The sequence below is a fragment of the Myotis myotis genome, unplaced genomic scaffold (assembly GCF_014108235.1).
Source record: "Myotis myotis isolate mMyoMyo1 unplaced genomic scaffold, mMyoMyo1.p scaffold_m19_p_16, whole genome shotgun sequence".
In the NCBI taxonomy this organism is placed as follows: domain Eukaryota; kingdom Metazoa; phylum Chordata; class Mammalia; order Chiroptera; family Vespertilionidae; genus Myotis; species Myotis myotis.
The window spans coordinates 791,690-806,628 of NW_023416320.1; the positions used below are offsets into that span (position 1 = coordinate 791,690).

At 52.8% G+C, this 14,939-nt stretch overlaps 2 protein-coding genes across 9 annotated transcripts in view; one reads left to right on the plus strand and one right to left on the minus strand.

Moving 5' to 3' along the window:
* Positions 1-1,247: 1,247 nt before the first annotated feature.
* On the minus strand, positions 1,248-6,641 carry LOC118670567 (translation initiation factor IF-2-like). Its single transcript, XM_036337593.1, has 2 exons — positions 2,346-6,641; positions 1,248-2,138 (listed from the first exon to the last, which is right to left on the minus strand). Exon 1 carries the CDS (start codon positions 5,674-5,676, stop codon positions 4,384-4,386), a length of 1,293 nt encoding a protein of 430 aa, XP_036193486.1. The 5' UTR covers positions 5,677-6,641; the 3' UTR covers positions 1,248-2,138; positions 2,346-4,383.
* Positions 5,072-14,939, plus strand: part of PTK2 (protein tyrosine kinase 2) — a 113,908-nt gene continuing 104,040 nt past the window's right edge. For 7 of the 8 annotated variants that reach the window (XM_036337584.1, XM_036337585.1, XM_036337583.1 and 4 more), the window contains exon 1: positions 5,072-5,210. The gene's annotated coding sequence lies outside the window, so the exon portion shown is untranslated. The remainder of the gene's footprint in view (positions 5,211-14,939) is intronic. The other variant, XM_036337590.1, reaches the window with a different exon arrangement.

The window sequence follows — 14,939 nt, forward strand, 5'->3', positions numbered from 1 at the left end:
TGGCTAGGGAGACCCTCATTCAGTCGTCCAACAAACACCGATCGGCACCAGGTTCTCCCCACAGGTGGTGGAGTTGCGCCCACAATGCCTGTTGCCCACACGCCTCTCGTGCTGACTTGCTGATGCCGCGGGTGAGCCCCAGTCTCCCCTCAGGGCGACCACACGTGTGGCTCTTGTCAGCACGGTTGACGGGACGTTGTGCGATGCCGAGATGCCACCTGTAGAGTGTGAGTTCCCCAGGGCAGGGCGCGGGGTGGGACAGGCCCTTCTCCTGTGCGTGCCTCCCAGCCATCCAGCCCTGCCGCTGAAGGCTGCGCCACGTCTGTGGGCTGTCACACGCACTAATTATCTGGTGGGGTTATAAACTACCACTTGCTTTGGCAAGATAACTTTTAAATCATTTGTAAAAAGTGTTTTTATTATGGGAGAGAGAGGGAGAGAGAGAGAGAGAGAGAGAGAAACATCAATGATGAGAGAGAATCATGGATCGGCTGCCTCCTGGGTGCCCTACACTGGGGAGCGAGTCCACAACCCAGGCATGTGCCCTGACTGGGAATCAGACTGTGACCTCCTGGTTCGTAGGTCGACGCTCAGGCACTGAGCCACACCGGCCGGGCTGGCTAGGTAACTTTTAAAAAGAGGAAAAGGGCATTATCACCGTCGCAGTGACATGCAGTAGCACAAGCTGGAGGAGACGAAAGGAAAACAGCGCAAGCCAAAGAATGAATGACGTTTCAGAAAAAGCAGAAGGGTCAGTGCGGACACCTGTTGGAATTTAAAGTGACATTTCTGATTACATAATCGCTGGCTTCTGGGATGTTTCAGAGGAGTACACACCAAGCCAGATGAAAGGCCCTATGGCTGGGAGCCAAAGGTTTGACCTTGGGCAGCCTCTTAATCTCTGTGCCTCAGTTTTCTAATCTATAAAATGGGACAATAAGAACATCTAACTTGGAAGTGATGATAAGAGATATGAATTAATATGCCTGGGATCTAATAGTTACTAAAAAATTATAGCCATGCCCTGGCCAGTGTCGCTCAGTGGTTAGAGTGTTGGCCCTGGCACCGAAGGTTGTGGGTTCAAATCCCATTAAGGGCATGTACCTGGGTTGCAGGTTCGATCCCCAGCCCAGGCTGGGGTGCATGCCGGAGGCAACCAATCAATGTGTCTCTCATGACGACGTTTCTCTCAGTCTCTCCCCCTCCCTTCCACTCTCTCTAAAAATCAATGGAAAAAGATCCTGGGGTGAGTGAGGATCAACAACAACAAAAAGACGCAGCGCCAACATCACCTCTGCAGCAGCGCAGCGCAGCTCGCTGGCTGAGTCCTGATTCCCTGTTTACCCGCTGCTCCCACCAGAACGAAGCAAGCTGGTGCTTAGCATGCCGTGCGGCACATCCCCGGGGCGCGGCACATCCCCGGGGTGCGGCACGAGTGGTTTGAATGAGGGAACGAACGTTACAGACCTGCGAGGTGCGTTCAGGCTCTGTAACCGGACCCGTCAATCTCTCCCGCCCGCTGCCCAGCGGGTGTGTGGCCAGGGCTGACTCTCTGCCCCGAGGCAGCCCTACCTGTGCGGACACTGCCTGGTTCTGGCTGGAGGATGTCAGGCTTGATGGCGTTTTGGACGTTAACAACGTCCAGAGAAAGAGCAGCAAAATAAAGTGGTGACGATTATAACCCAAAGTACAAAATATATATATATCCGTGCGTCCATGCTGATATAAACAGAGTGACTGAACACATGGGGGGGGAGAGGTCTCCCACACGGAAGAACCCAAATAACCTACACAGATACTTCCACGCTCTCTAGTGGGGGCCGCACACGGAGACCCCTTCCGCAGCACTCAGTCTGGCAGCGAGTGTGGGCGAGCAGCTTCCCGGGGGGAACCGGACCCGCACAAGCTCAGCCAGTGAGCACTCAGCAGCCTTAGGTCGCGATGACAGTGTGCGCTATTGATACGATGAGCGATGACGGCGCTCCCCAAGAACCATCCCTCCGGCCTCCTCATGAGAAACGCCAGTGAGTTCCCACAGCGGGCCCTCTTACCGAGCACCCAGCCAGCACCCGCTCTCCGCCTCCTCGCTTCTGTCTCCTCCGAGCCACAGATGTGCTTTCTAAATACATTTCCGTTGACTGCAGAGAGGAAGCGGGAGGGAGGGAAGGAAACATCAGTGACGAGAGAGCATCATGGATCGGCTGCCTCCTGCACGCCCCCCACTGGGGATGGAGCCACAGTTTTCCCATCAATGAAATGGGATGATGACGACAGTGCGTAAGCTGCAGGGTTGCTAGGAGGTTTAGAGGGAGTGTTTACAGGACTGACCCACAGGGCCCACGTACCATCGGCCTTTGCTAACGCTACGCTCTGGGGAGCCGTGACAGTCAAGGTGAGTAGTGATCCATACGGTAATGCGATAGCTAATCAATAACACGTGTTATGCCACGCACACTGCTGAGTGTCTTACGGCAGGGCTCACTCCGTCCTACAGCCACCCAATGTCATGTAGGTCCTTTGCAGACGAGGAATGAGGTTCAGAGACGCTGTGCAGCCTGCCCACCGTCAGGGGCTGGTGAACTGCGGACGGCTGAACCTGACCTGGGTTCGCGCCACCAGTCATCCGCAGCTTCTGGGCACCACAGGACACAGGGCTAACGAGGGTCCGTTAGACAACCAGCCACTCACTGCTTCCCAGGTTGTCTGTTGCCTTTCTGCCTGTCCTTCTCATGCGCATCGATTCTTCCTCCTGCCTTCCCCCATTTTCTTTGTTAAGCAGAATAATCGAAGCTGCCTGTCAAGAAGATCAATTTCTAATGCACCAAGGCCGGCGGAGGCGAGGAAATGGAATGTGTCAGTTATCTATGGCTGTGTAACAAACTGCCGCAAAACACAGAAGCTTAAGACCACAAGTTTTGCCCTGGCCGGGCAGCTCAGCTGGTTGGAGCGTCGTCCCAATGCGCCAAGGTTGCAGGTTCGATCCCGTCAGGGCACAGACAGGAAGCAACCATTGATGCGTAAATACTGGTAAGTGGAACATCAGGCTGATGCTTCTCGCTTTCTCCCTTCCTCTCTCTACAATCAAGAAATAAAACAAAAATTACCCCCACCCCGTTTTCATTTGCTCATGATTCTCTGCAGTTGGCTAAACTGAGGTGGGGTCTAGGGCAGCCTCACTCACACGTCTGGAGTCTGGCCGCTTGTGTGTGGAGGGGTGAGAGGCGGGGGTGGGGGGAGCGCGCTTCAGTTCTCTTCCATGGGGCCTCCCTAGGCTCGCTGGGGCTGGCCTCTGGAGGCCTTGGCTCGGAAGTCCGACGTCACTGTTACACATTTTATCGGTCAACGTGAGTTACAACATCTGTCCAGATTCAAGGGGTGAAGCTAGATCCCACCTCTTGCAGGGAGCAATGTCAAAGACTTGGTGGCTGTGTTTAGTCTACCACACTAAGCAACCCCTCCCCCCAAAGACATCCCTTTACTGTAATCCCTTTTGTCCCTTCACTCCCCTCCCCACTCCCATTCCTTCCGTTGACTTTAAATAATACTTTCTCACTTCACATCACCCAAGGCTTCATTCAGTCACTCAACAAGTAGTTAATTATGTGCCAGGGACCCAGAAGAGAACAAAACAAAGTCGCTGCTCTAATGACTCCGATATTCTAGTTGAGGGAGCGGACCATCAAGAAATAAACAAGTACCTACTGTGAGGCCTGAACCACAGGTGCTAGAGCGAGGGGTGCGGAGTGCACAGGGGTCAGTTACATCCCATAGGATGCCATCTGCAGGCCTGAAGGAGGTGAGGGGAGGAGGAGGTCCAGGCAGAGCAACAGCGGTGCAAAGGTCCTGGGCTGGGGGAGAGAGGGGGGGGGGGGAGAGGGAGAGAACTCCTTACAAGTTTAAATGGAGTGGAAAGAAACACACAACAAACAACCACAATACATTCCATCAAGGGACAATATGAAAAGAAAACACTGAATATGGAAAAGGTCTTGCTAAGCAAAAGCATTTTATTCCACCCGATTCTGTTGGAATGAGAACCAAACGACAGCTTCTGAGAGCGGACCGTCAGCTCCGCCAGCTGCAGGGAGCTCAGCTGCAGGGAGCTCACCTGGGGGGGGGGGGGGGGGGTTGCCTCCTGCCTCCTGGCTTGCGGTGAGGATTAAAGCGACACCATCAAAACGAAAGGTGCTTTCACTTCCTACCGCAGTTGCCAGTGATTTTTTTTTTAAGAACACAAATCAGCTATCACTTTCGGTGTCGGCCCTTCCGAAGGTCCCCGCTCGAGAACAAAGGCCAGGCACCCGAGCTGACTACCAGGCCCCGCCATGGGCGCTTTGCACCCCCTGCCACTCGGACACCCAGTCCTAGCCCATCAGCTCGCCCTCAGCGCCCTCTGCCCGGTGAGGCCCGGGTCCCGGAACCCTCCTCCCCGGGCTCAGGCCCAGAGCACCTCGCCCACACGGTGCCGCAGCTGCCCACCCGACTCACACGGCCCCTGCAGGCCATTTCCCAAGACCCAGTCTCAGCGAGGCCAGCACCAGCCACGACGCCGCTGACACAGCCCGAGCCTCGGCTTCCCCATCTGCAAAGGGGCCCGGGCACCGAACTCCTTAAGGTGGGCGGGAAGCCTGGACAGGTCACGGACCCGGTCCACAGCGACCCCGACGCGGGCGGTTCCGACTCTGGGGCGGAACTGCTGGGTCGCCGACCAGGGCGTCCAGAGCCGCCGCGTCTGCGGTTTGGGGACGGGGAAGTGTCCCCCACGGCGGCCCAGAGCCCCCGCACGACGGCCCGGGAGGTCCGGCAGGCCGGCGCCCCACCCGCCCCGGGCAGGGCTTCCCCGGCCGCAGCCCCGCCCACCGGCCCCGGGCCCTCCAAGCCCCGGCCCGGCGTCCCCCGCGCGACCTCGGAGCGGAGCCGGCGGCGCCCTGCGCATGCGCTTCCCGCGGCGCGCAGGCCCGGTCCTGCAGGAGGCGGAAGCGCGGGACGCGGACACGCGTAGCGGAGCGGGGAGCGCGCGCCTCCGCTAGCTGCCGCGCACGCGCAGCACGGCCCCGAGGGCGCGAGCCCGCCGCCGCCGCCGCCGCCGCCGCCGGGCCGGGACCGCTGAGCGCCCGCGGCGTGAGGCGTGGGAGGGAGCGCGGCCAGTCCGCCCGCGGCGCCGCCCCGTTGTCGTCGGTCTTCGCCTCCCCGCGCCGAGCGCGGTCCGAGTGAGTGCGGGGCCGGGCCGGGGCGCGGGCGGGCCACTCCCGGGGCTGGTGGTTGGCAGGGCCGCGGCCCGAGGGCGGAGGGCCGAGCGGGGCCGGACAGATCAGTCCCGGAGGCGGATGCGACGGAGGCCAGCTCCTCCCGCGCTGCCTGCCCGCGCGCCCGGGGCCTGGGGACATGGGAGGCCGGGGACGTGAGGAGACCGGGGGCCCGGGGAGGCCGGGGCGGTGGGGACGCGGGGCTCAGGTGAGGCTGAGGCCGGGGACGCGGGGGCCGCCGCCGAGCGGGCCGGGCGCTCACAAAAGGGGAGGAAGGAGGAGGAAGCGGGAGCGCCGGGGGCCGCCGGGGACCCGGGACGGAGCCTCGCCCTCGGGGCCTCTCCTGAGACCGGCGCCCACGGGGTGAACCGGTGCGGGTCGGAGCGGGGCTGCGGGCGGGTGGCCTGGGCCCGGGCCGGGCGGGCGCCATCCCTGCTACCGGCGCTCAGGCTCCCCGTGGCCCCGCGACCCCGGGCGACGGCCGGGCAGCCCGGCGGGTCCCTGCCGCCCGAGCGTCCCCTCTCGGGCCCGCGCCTCCCGCTCCTTCCCCGCTCCGGTCTTCGTGGGGAGGGTGTGGGTGTGAGTTTGGGGTTCGCAGGGTTTTAGCTTCGCGCGCTCGGTCTGCTTCTCTTTCGGAGCCGTTCCCGCTGCCCGGCCTGGCGGCGGCGGCCTGCGCTGGGCTGGGCAGTGGGCGCGGAGAGCGGCGACGCTGCCGGGGCCGGGCCGGGCCGGGCCGGGCCGTACGCGCTGGGGCCTCTGCCGGGTGGAGGGGCCTCCTCGGCGTTTCTGCTCGCGGGTGCGCACGCCCGTTCCTGGGCAGGGGCCGCTCCCCCGGACCGGGGCGCAGGGCCTCGCCCCGTGTGAGACGGGCAGCGAGGACGCCTCTCCTCTCGGAAGTGACCGCGGGGGGAGGCGAGCCTGGGAGACGGCGGCGCGCGCCCCGCGCGGTGCTGGAGGTGCGGCCCCGGTGCGGTGGGTCCGTGGCGCGCGGGCCGCGTTTTCAGGCCCGTCCCGTCCCGTCCCGTGAAGTCAGACCGCGGAGCTCGTGGAGGAAGCTGGTGCGTCAGGGCGGCTGGGAGCAGGCTGCTCGGGTCTGCGCTGCCCTCGGGGGAGACCCGCCCAGCCCGCTGCTCACCCTCGTGGGCACCTGTGCACCCAGCGCCACGGGGTGGGCGAGGTCGGACGTGACAGGCCTCCCCGAGGGCACCTCCCCGCGTCCCAGGCCTCCCGCCCAGTCACGGCCCCGGGAGCGGCGGGAAGAAGCCATGTTCCCTGCCAGCCCCACGGACCGCGGGGCGCCCAGGCACCGAGCGAGGGGCATGGGCAGCAGCACGAGTCCTGGGCGCGGGAGACACTGCGTCCCAACCTAGCGCGGTGGTCTGGGCCGGGGCTGGAGGCAAGTGCTGGGCCCCAGAGCAGGTGGGACTGGAGCCTCTTCTGAGGCGGGCCCCGCGGGGGCACCCCGGGGCGGATGCGGGCGGGAGGCAGGCTGTGGGAGGGGTTCTCCCAGCCCGAGGATCGGGATGTTTTTAACCGATTGCTTCTGCACCCCATGCCCAGTGTTGGAAAGCACAGAATGCGATGTCCCAATTCTCCAAACTAGTCAGATAATTTTCTTGTTAGGAAGTTGGAGAAATTGTTTAAATAACAAAATTGTATTCTTAAAGTTAGTTCCTTTAAAAAAGATGATTAGCTTCCCCAGAAGAAATGATTGTACTAATTTATATATGTGGGGTGTGTGTGTGTGTGTGTGTGTGTGTACATACACTGTAACATGGTAAAAATAATTTTGAAAATTACTGTCCTTTCTTTGGATGTTATTTGATAAGAGAAATAGGATCTTAGTTCCTATCTCTATTAAATTCTATAAAATACTAACTATGGAAACCTTTTTCCCCTATATTTTAAAATTTGTTGGTTTTGAGAAAATAATTAAAAATTGTCACTAGAGCAACAAAAGATTAGATTCAAAGTGTTAATATATTATGTAAATCTTTAACTTTTGAAATTAAATATTTGCAGTTAAGACATTTTCAGCTAGAATAAATCTTGTTTTAAATTTCAGTAGCATTGAAAGTTCTGTTCTTGTTATATTTGTGAAATTAGTTTTTTTGTTAAAAATGATAAAAGCTTATTTCTGTAGTACTTTATCTTAAAGCTTGTTTTAGGAACATATTGTCATTACTGTTTCCCCTTAAAAAAAACCAAACCTAAATAATTAGCAAAAAAATTGCTGTGAAGGTCTTTGAGACTTTTTACTGATGCCTGTATTAATTACTTAAAACCCCAATTAAAAATTTGGGCAAAGTAAGTGACCTTGAGTCAATAGTAATAAAGTCCAGGAAGTTTCTGAATGCAAATAAGCATTCATACTCCAAGTTGCTTGTCAGTCCTTAGAAGGTGCCATTTAAGAGGCTGGAGAGCAGTTGCGCTGAGCTCTGGGTGCACCTGGGTTTCACCCTCTCCCAGTTACACTGAGAGTCATTTTTTACCTCTCTTCTGTAAACAGTACTTGAACTCTCTCTTTTTTTATTTGCCTGAGGATATTTTTTTCCACTGACTTTTAGAAAGAGTGGGAAGGAGGAAGGGAGACAGAGAAAGAGAGAAACATCGATGTGAGAGAGGCATGTATCCGTTGGTGGCTTCCCGCACACACCCTGGTACATGCTCTTCCAGGAATCAAAGCGAGACCCTTTGTGCTCTGTCCGGCGCTCTAACCACTGAGCCACACTGCCAGAGCTATATTTTAAAAAAATGTTTTTATTGATTTCAGAGAGAGGAAGAGAGAGGGATAAAAACATCAATAATGAGAGAGAATCATTGATCAGCTGCCTCCTGCACACACCCTACTGGGGATGGAGCCCACAACCGGGGCATGTGACCTTCTGGTTCATAGGTTGACACTCTAACCCAGGGGTGGGCAAACTTTTTGACTCGAGGGCCACAATGGGTTCTTAAACTGGACCGGAGGGCCGGAACAAAAGCATGGATGGAGTGTTTGTGTGAACTAATATAAATTCAAAGTAAACATCATTACATAAAAGGGTACGGTCTTTTTTTTTTTAGTTTTATTCATTTCAAACGGGCCGTAGTTTGCCCACGGCTGCTCTAACCACTGAGCACACTGGCGAGGGCTTTTTGAACTCTTTATTGCTCTTTCTCTCCACCATTGTTTTGTGTTTCTGATTATAAAACAGCAGAGGAGCCCCCTCTGTTCCTGTCTATAATTGGATTACTTTTTACTAGGCTCTCTGATGAAAATAAATCAAGATAAGCATATATAGTTCAACTTTCAGTTTAAATGAATTTTTAGCAAATGCTGTTAATTATAGTCTGAGTTGTATAGACACTATTGACATGGTTTATAGACAGAAGTAGGAAATCGATGTTTTTGCCCACGTGGCAGCTGGAAGCCTCAGAGGGAAATCCTGGAGGCACCACCACAACCTTTACCTGGTTTTAAGAACATGAAGGTGTTTCCTTACAGACTTTGTATTTAATTAAAATAATTCTACCCAAACTTCATGTGCATTGCCATTTACTGTAAACTCTTTTCAGAACCTGAAAAATGACCCAAGTTAATCCATGTGAATATTACCCAAAGCTAGGGGAAGACATGCGACATTACCGTGTGGGACGCAGGCTGTCGGTGGGCGTCACTGCCTTTGCACAGGTGGCTGGATCTGGGAGAGGCTCCGCACTGGAGGTTACATGGGCTAAGCCCCACGGGCAGGCCTGAGCCGAGTGCTGTGATGCTTCCTCTCCTTGACTCCTCACAAGGACCAGAGCTGTTGAGCTGTTCACATCCTCATTTTGTAGATGAAACACTGTGAGTTTGGGGCTAGAGTAGCTCACCCTCGGTCTTTCGCCCCAAAGTGGTGGGTCCTCCTTGGCCATGCCTGAGGGACTGACCATAGCCCGCTCCTACCTGGAGAAGGAGCATCCTCTGAACACCCAGCCTTCTGAACACCCAGCCTTCTGAACACCCAGCCTTCTGAAGGAGGAGTCAGTGTGCAGGAGAATGACCGGGTCTGGGAGGGCTGAGACTGTTGTGTTTTCTGTTTGAATCTGATACTTTCAGAACTTGAAGTTCTGATGTGGCTAGCATAGTGTTGGTAAACATTGTAATGAAATACAAAATTGTGTAATTGTTTTAAATTAGAATCAGCTCAATAAAAATGGGTAGTGCCTTGTGCAGTGACTGACGCTTATTTGTCAGTGGACGTGCCTTAGTAACTTCTGTATTTACGGAGTTTTGTCATGGGTGACTTTTGGGGGTTCGTGTTATGAATACAGTTTTGTGGGAAGCAAGGAGTAACAGAAGGCAAAAGCAACTGCAAGTGTCACACAAATAAGCTCTGTGTAGTGCTCCTGGTATTTCTCATCTGTAACACGTTGCTGCTCTAAAAATGTCTCAAATGACTGCTCATTTTCACCAACTTAGAATTTCCATCCTGTTTTTACCGGTTGACACACTTTCTACTTTATTTGGCGCCAATGGACCAAAACCAAGGCTTAGAAGAACCTACAAAGTCATGCCTGCGGGCTGTCTGTGCCCAGCATCCCCTCCTGCCTTCACGGTACAATCTAGCCTAAAGGTCCTGCCAGCTGGTGGCTTGGATTCTGCTGTGAACTTGGGGTGCTTGTTGTGTCTACTCATGACCAAGGCAACATGCTCTTGTCTTTGCTGCACTGGAGACTTCCACGATTTTACATGACGTATTGTTAGTGGATTGTGTATCTTCCCGTCAGAGTTTAAGCGCCAGGAGGTCAGAAACTGGTTAACAGGCTATTGCATGCCCAGCGTCTGATTAGACGCTGACTGTTGGAGAACTGCGTCAGGAGGCTGCTGCTGTGAAGACCCTCATTTAAAGACCACATCGGACTGGATTCCAGGGAAGAACTTTGAATCCCGATTCCAAAATGAACAATTTTAAATGAACGGTTTTACATTGAAATAGTTTATGTGGCTCCTGGACTTTTGGCTTTTGGTTAATGGCAGGAGAGTGTGCATGTGTGTCTTAGCACGTGTTCCCTGGTGGTTGTGTTTTAGTGCTGAAAATTGGCTAGCTTCTGCTAGAGTCAGGGCGATGGCCAAGTCTTGGTGTGACTAATGGAAGTGTTGTGTGAATTGATTCTCTGCCTAGCCTTAGATTGATATCTAACTTTAATACATTTTGTTTAGCCTTTTGTTCTTTCCTTTTTTCCTAAGAAACAGGCTAAATAAAAGTTTCATGGTACAAAGTTGGGATTGGTGATGTGCCTATCCCAGATGCAGAATCAGGTGTACTTGGCAGACAGAATGGTGTGAGCTCAGGGACAAGGACTTTATCTTATCCTTCCCAGATCGTGGGTCCCCACAGCTTCCTCGTTCTACGAGCAGAGGTGGGTGGTCAGTGTTCGGGTTGATTGGAGGTCCTGAAGGGAGTCAGCTACGAAGCCTGGAGTAGATCACTTGGCTGTGGGGCTTTGTGGGGAGGAGGGGTCTTTACCGTATGAACGTTGTTACACAGAGAAGAAGAGTTAGGGACAGGCAGGTGGAATTGAGTGCAGTCCCGAAACAGTGAGAAGGACGTTTCCACATGAATCTCCCACCCCCGCCTCTCTGCCCCCACACCCCATGATCAAACTTTCAGTCGACTGCACAGCTCTGTGAAGGCGAGAGAGAAATGAGCTGGTGGGAAAGAGCTGCTGGGACAGTGTCTTTCTCCTTAAAATTGGTCAGATGAAATTAAAGTTAGAGTTCAGTCAGTACAGGCCGTGACCCATGAAATGTGCTTCAGGTGCCTGGCCCGGAGGAGCTGCTCAGAGAAGGCCGCCCCGATTCTCCTGGTGCCCCTCACTGACGGGCCGCGCCCCGCTGCTCTGCTGCTTCCTCCCGCAGCCCTCCCTGGGCTCCTCGCCTTTCCTCCCCACCGGCTGGTGGTTTCTGTAGTATTACCACGTTGTGGTTTTAAATAGCCTGTTCCTGGTTAGAATGAGGTTGCATATCTTTTTGTACACTTACTGGCCATTCACTGTTTGACGAAGTGCCCATATTTTTCTATTTAAAAATTGATTGTGGACTTCTTTATTCAGAAGTCTTTTGTTAGTTATATATTTTGCCGCTGTGTCTTCCCACTTCGTCATATGCAGTTTCACTGACTCAATGTTTCTGTTTGTTTGTTTGTTTGTTTTTGTTGTTGTCAATCCTCACCTGAGGATATTTTTGCATGGTTTTTAGAGAGAGTGGAAGGGAGGGGGAGAGAGAAACATGGATGTGAGAGAGACACATTAATTGGTTGCCTCTCGCATGCACCCTTGACAGGCATCAACCCCGGGACCCTTCAGTCCGAGGGCTGATGCTCTATCCACTGAGCCAAACCAGCCAGGGCTTGCTTTGTGTGTTTTTCGATGACTAGAAGTCCTTAAGTCCTATCAGTCTTCCCCTTTATGGTTGGTGCTTTTCGTGTCTTTCCCTACCCTGATGTCATCAAGTAATTCCTCTGTTATATTCTAAATGCTCCATGGTTTTGCCTCCCGCCTTTAACTTTGTAATTCTCTTGAATTGGCTTTGGTGCATAGTAGGGAGAAGGATCAGTTTCATTAACGCGTGGTGTGGCTAGTCTTTTCAGTTTTAGCCATTGTAATCGTGTCTAATGGATTTCACTGTGGTTGTAATTTACATCCCCCAATTGCCTGATAATGTTGAGTATCTTTTCATATGCTTATTTGTCATCCCTAACATTTTTGGTGTTCAAATATTTTGCCCATTAAAAATTTTTTTGCCTTAGTGGTACATTCTTTATATATTCTGTTACAAGTCCTTTATCAGATACGAGCAATGCTTTTGTCCTATGCTGTGGCTTGTTTTTTCATTTTCTTAAGTTTCCTGAAGGGCAGAAGTTACATTTTGATGATGTCCCATTTATCAATTTGTTTTATGGATTGTGCTTTTTTGGTGTCATACTTAAGAAATCTTTGCCTAATTTTGGTCACAAAGATTTTCTCCCATTTCCCCCTCTGTAGAAGATTAGTAGTTTTAGTTTTTACATTGAGGCCTATGATTCATTTTGAGATCATCCTTATTTATGGTATGGCATATGGACCCAAGTTATTTAAGGCATGGAATGTAAAAGGTAGCTTCCTTCAGAGAGCATTTGATTTTGTGTCAACCAGTCTGCGATCACCTGAAACGAAGGTCCAGGCCTCAGGGTCTGTAGCTCATCCTGAGCGGGGTAGCGAGGGGGCCCTGCTTCTTCAGGTTGGGTTAGACACTTGGGGACCCAGCCTCTGATTTCTGTCTCTTTCCCGCGTGCTGCGGGAAGGAAAGTTGAACATGTCAGAATTGGCAAGTGACTTCAGGGCAAAGGTGTTTTCTGTGCTTGTTTATCTCTGGTTCCTGATTTCACTTTAATTTTGTTCCGTATTTCCTTGTTGTCTTGTCAGTTTCTGGTTGCTTTTAAGATTAAAGTATTCCATCCATCTTTTAAGTCTTTTTTCAGGTAATACGGTCTTTTTCAAATAATATAGCCTGCTGTTAGGAACCAAGGAAACTTTTTTCATTTCTACTCCAGTGCCGTCTCTCCTATAGTAGCCACTAGCCCAGGGGTGGGCAAACTTTTTGACTCGAGGGCCACAGTGGGTTCTTAAACTGGACCGGAGGCCGGAACAAAAGCATGGATGGAGTGTTTGTGTGAACTAATATAAATTCAAAGTAAACATCATTACATAAAAGGGTACGGTCTTTTTTTTTTTAGTTTTATTCATTTCAAACGGGCCAGATCCGGCCTGCGGGCCGTAGTTTACCCACGGCTGCACTAGCCCCATGTGGCTATTAAAATTAGAATGAAATTAAGTTAAAAGTTCTATTCCACAGTCACACTAGCCCCATTTCAAGTGCTTGGTCCCCACATGTGGCTAGTGGCTACTCCCTGGGACACTGCAGACACAGCATTTGCATCACTGCCCGAGATTCTATTGGATGGCACTGGCTACACTGAGCATGCCCCGGGCACTGGTTGTGGTGCACTGGTCGCCTTAAGAACCACGAATACAGGTGTCCTTGTTGCGTAAAGTTTGACTTTCTCTGCACTTTGCCTGTGGCTAGAACAGATGATCGAGCCCCTTTATAAGCTTGACGTGAAGCCTCCCCGTGAGGTGCGTGGGGGTTCGCAGCCTGGGCAGGTGGTGCACTGAGTACTGACAGTTAGCTTCCAAATGTCTGCCAATGTCACTGAGATTGACTGAAAATATGTATGATGTGTTGACTTGAATCCCTGGCCTTGGCGGTTGTTGTCTGGTAAATAGGCAGTTGCCACGCCATGTTTCAAGTGCTTTGCAAAGCTGCCGGGGACTGCCGGGCTTGCAGGACGGCTGCACCCTCTGTGGAGGGTCAGCAGGAGCTGGCCTGGGGGAGAGGGGAAAGATGGGGACTGTTCTAGGGAGAAGAAGAGCACAGGCAAAGATAGATGGTGGAGGGAACGTGCAGATTGGTTTACGGCACCGCAAATTAGCCTCTCGTATTAAGAGAGGGGGCCAAAACCACAGATGGAAGAAAATGTCATGAGTGGAAAACCTGAAAGGGTGCTCCCTTCCTCCATTCCCGCAGGCATCCCTGCTACTATTTAAGAATGTAGTAGATTAGGGATGGCTTGGAACCTCTGTAGCCACTGCGCTCCAGTCCGAGAGTGTTTGCAGGTAGGAGCGGGGGCATGTGGACCGGGGCCATGCGGAAGCGGCCCCGCTGTCCCTGTCTGCCAGCTTTCCATGCTGTGGATGGGCCCGGGCACTTACTGGGCATGTTTCTAGCCTTCTTGTCAATCTGGAACTTGTGTTTTGTTTTGTTAATCCTCACCTGGATGGACTTTTTCCATTGCATTTTCAGAGAGAGTGGAAGGGAGGGAAGGAAGGGGGTGGAGAGAGAGCGAGCAAGAAACATCGATGTGAGAGACACATTTATTAGTTGCCTTCTGCGCACACCCTGACCTGGGGTGGGATGCAAACATGCAACCTAGGTACATATTCTTGACTGGGGATTGAACCCACACCCCTTCAGTGCTTGGGGCAATGCTCCAACCATTGAGCACACCAGCCAGGGCTGAACTTTATACTAAGGGAGTGACACTATATGTGTTTTTACGACTTCCTCTTTGTACTCAGCTCTGATCCTGAGCCTCACCTGAGGGATGTACATTGTCAGTGTTCATTCATTGTCGCTGTTGTGTAATCTGCCTACAATTGGTGGGCATTTGGCCTCCAGCCTTTTGCTATTGCAGACGCTGCTGTGTCTGTTTCCTGCCGCCTACATGCGTGCCGATGTCCAGCCCGTCCGAAGGAGCACCGTTGCTGGCTCTGGGCTGGCTAGTGTTCAGCGGGACTGGTTGCTGCCAAATTGCTTTCCAAGTGCTTGTGCCAATTCGCTCCCCCACGAATATGGGAAAGTAAGTGACTCCTGGCTCCACGTCCTTGCCAGTAGTTTATTTTGTCTGGCTTTTCAGTTTTGCCATTCTTTCGAGTGTGTAATAATATCTGTTTGGCTTTAAATTGAATTTCCCTCATTACTAATGCTGTTGAGCTTCTTTTAATCTATTGGCCATACCTCCTCTCTGGTTTCGGACGGACTTGTGAGGTCCTTGGCCTGAGCTCTCGGTTTTGCTTCCTGGCGGTAGCCCTTCTTTCTGGGTGTGGACCGCAGAGTCCTTTGTCTGCCGT

Coding starts and splice junctions, on each gene's coding strand:
- LOC118670567 (XM_036337593.1), bottom strand. CDS start 5,676: ATGGCGCCCGCCCGGCCCGGGCCCAGGCCACCCGCCCGCAGCCCCGCT.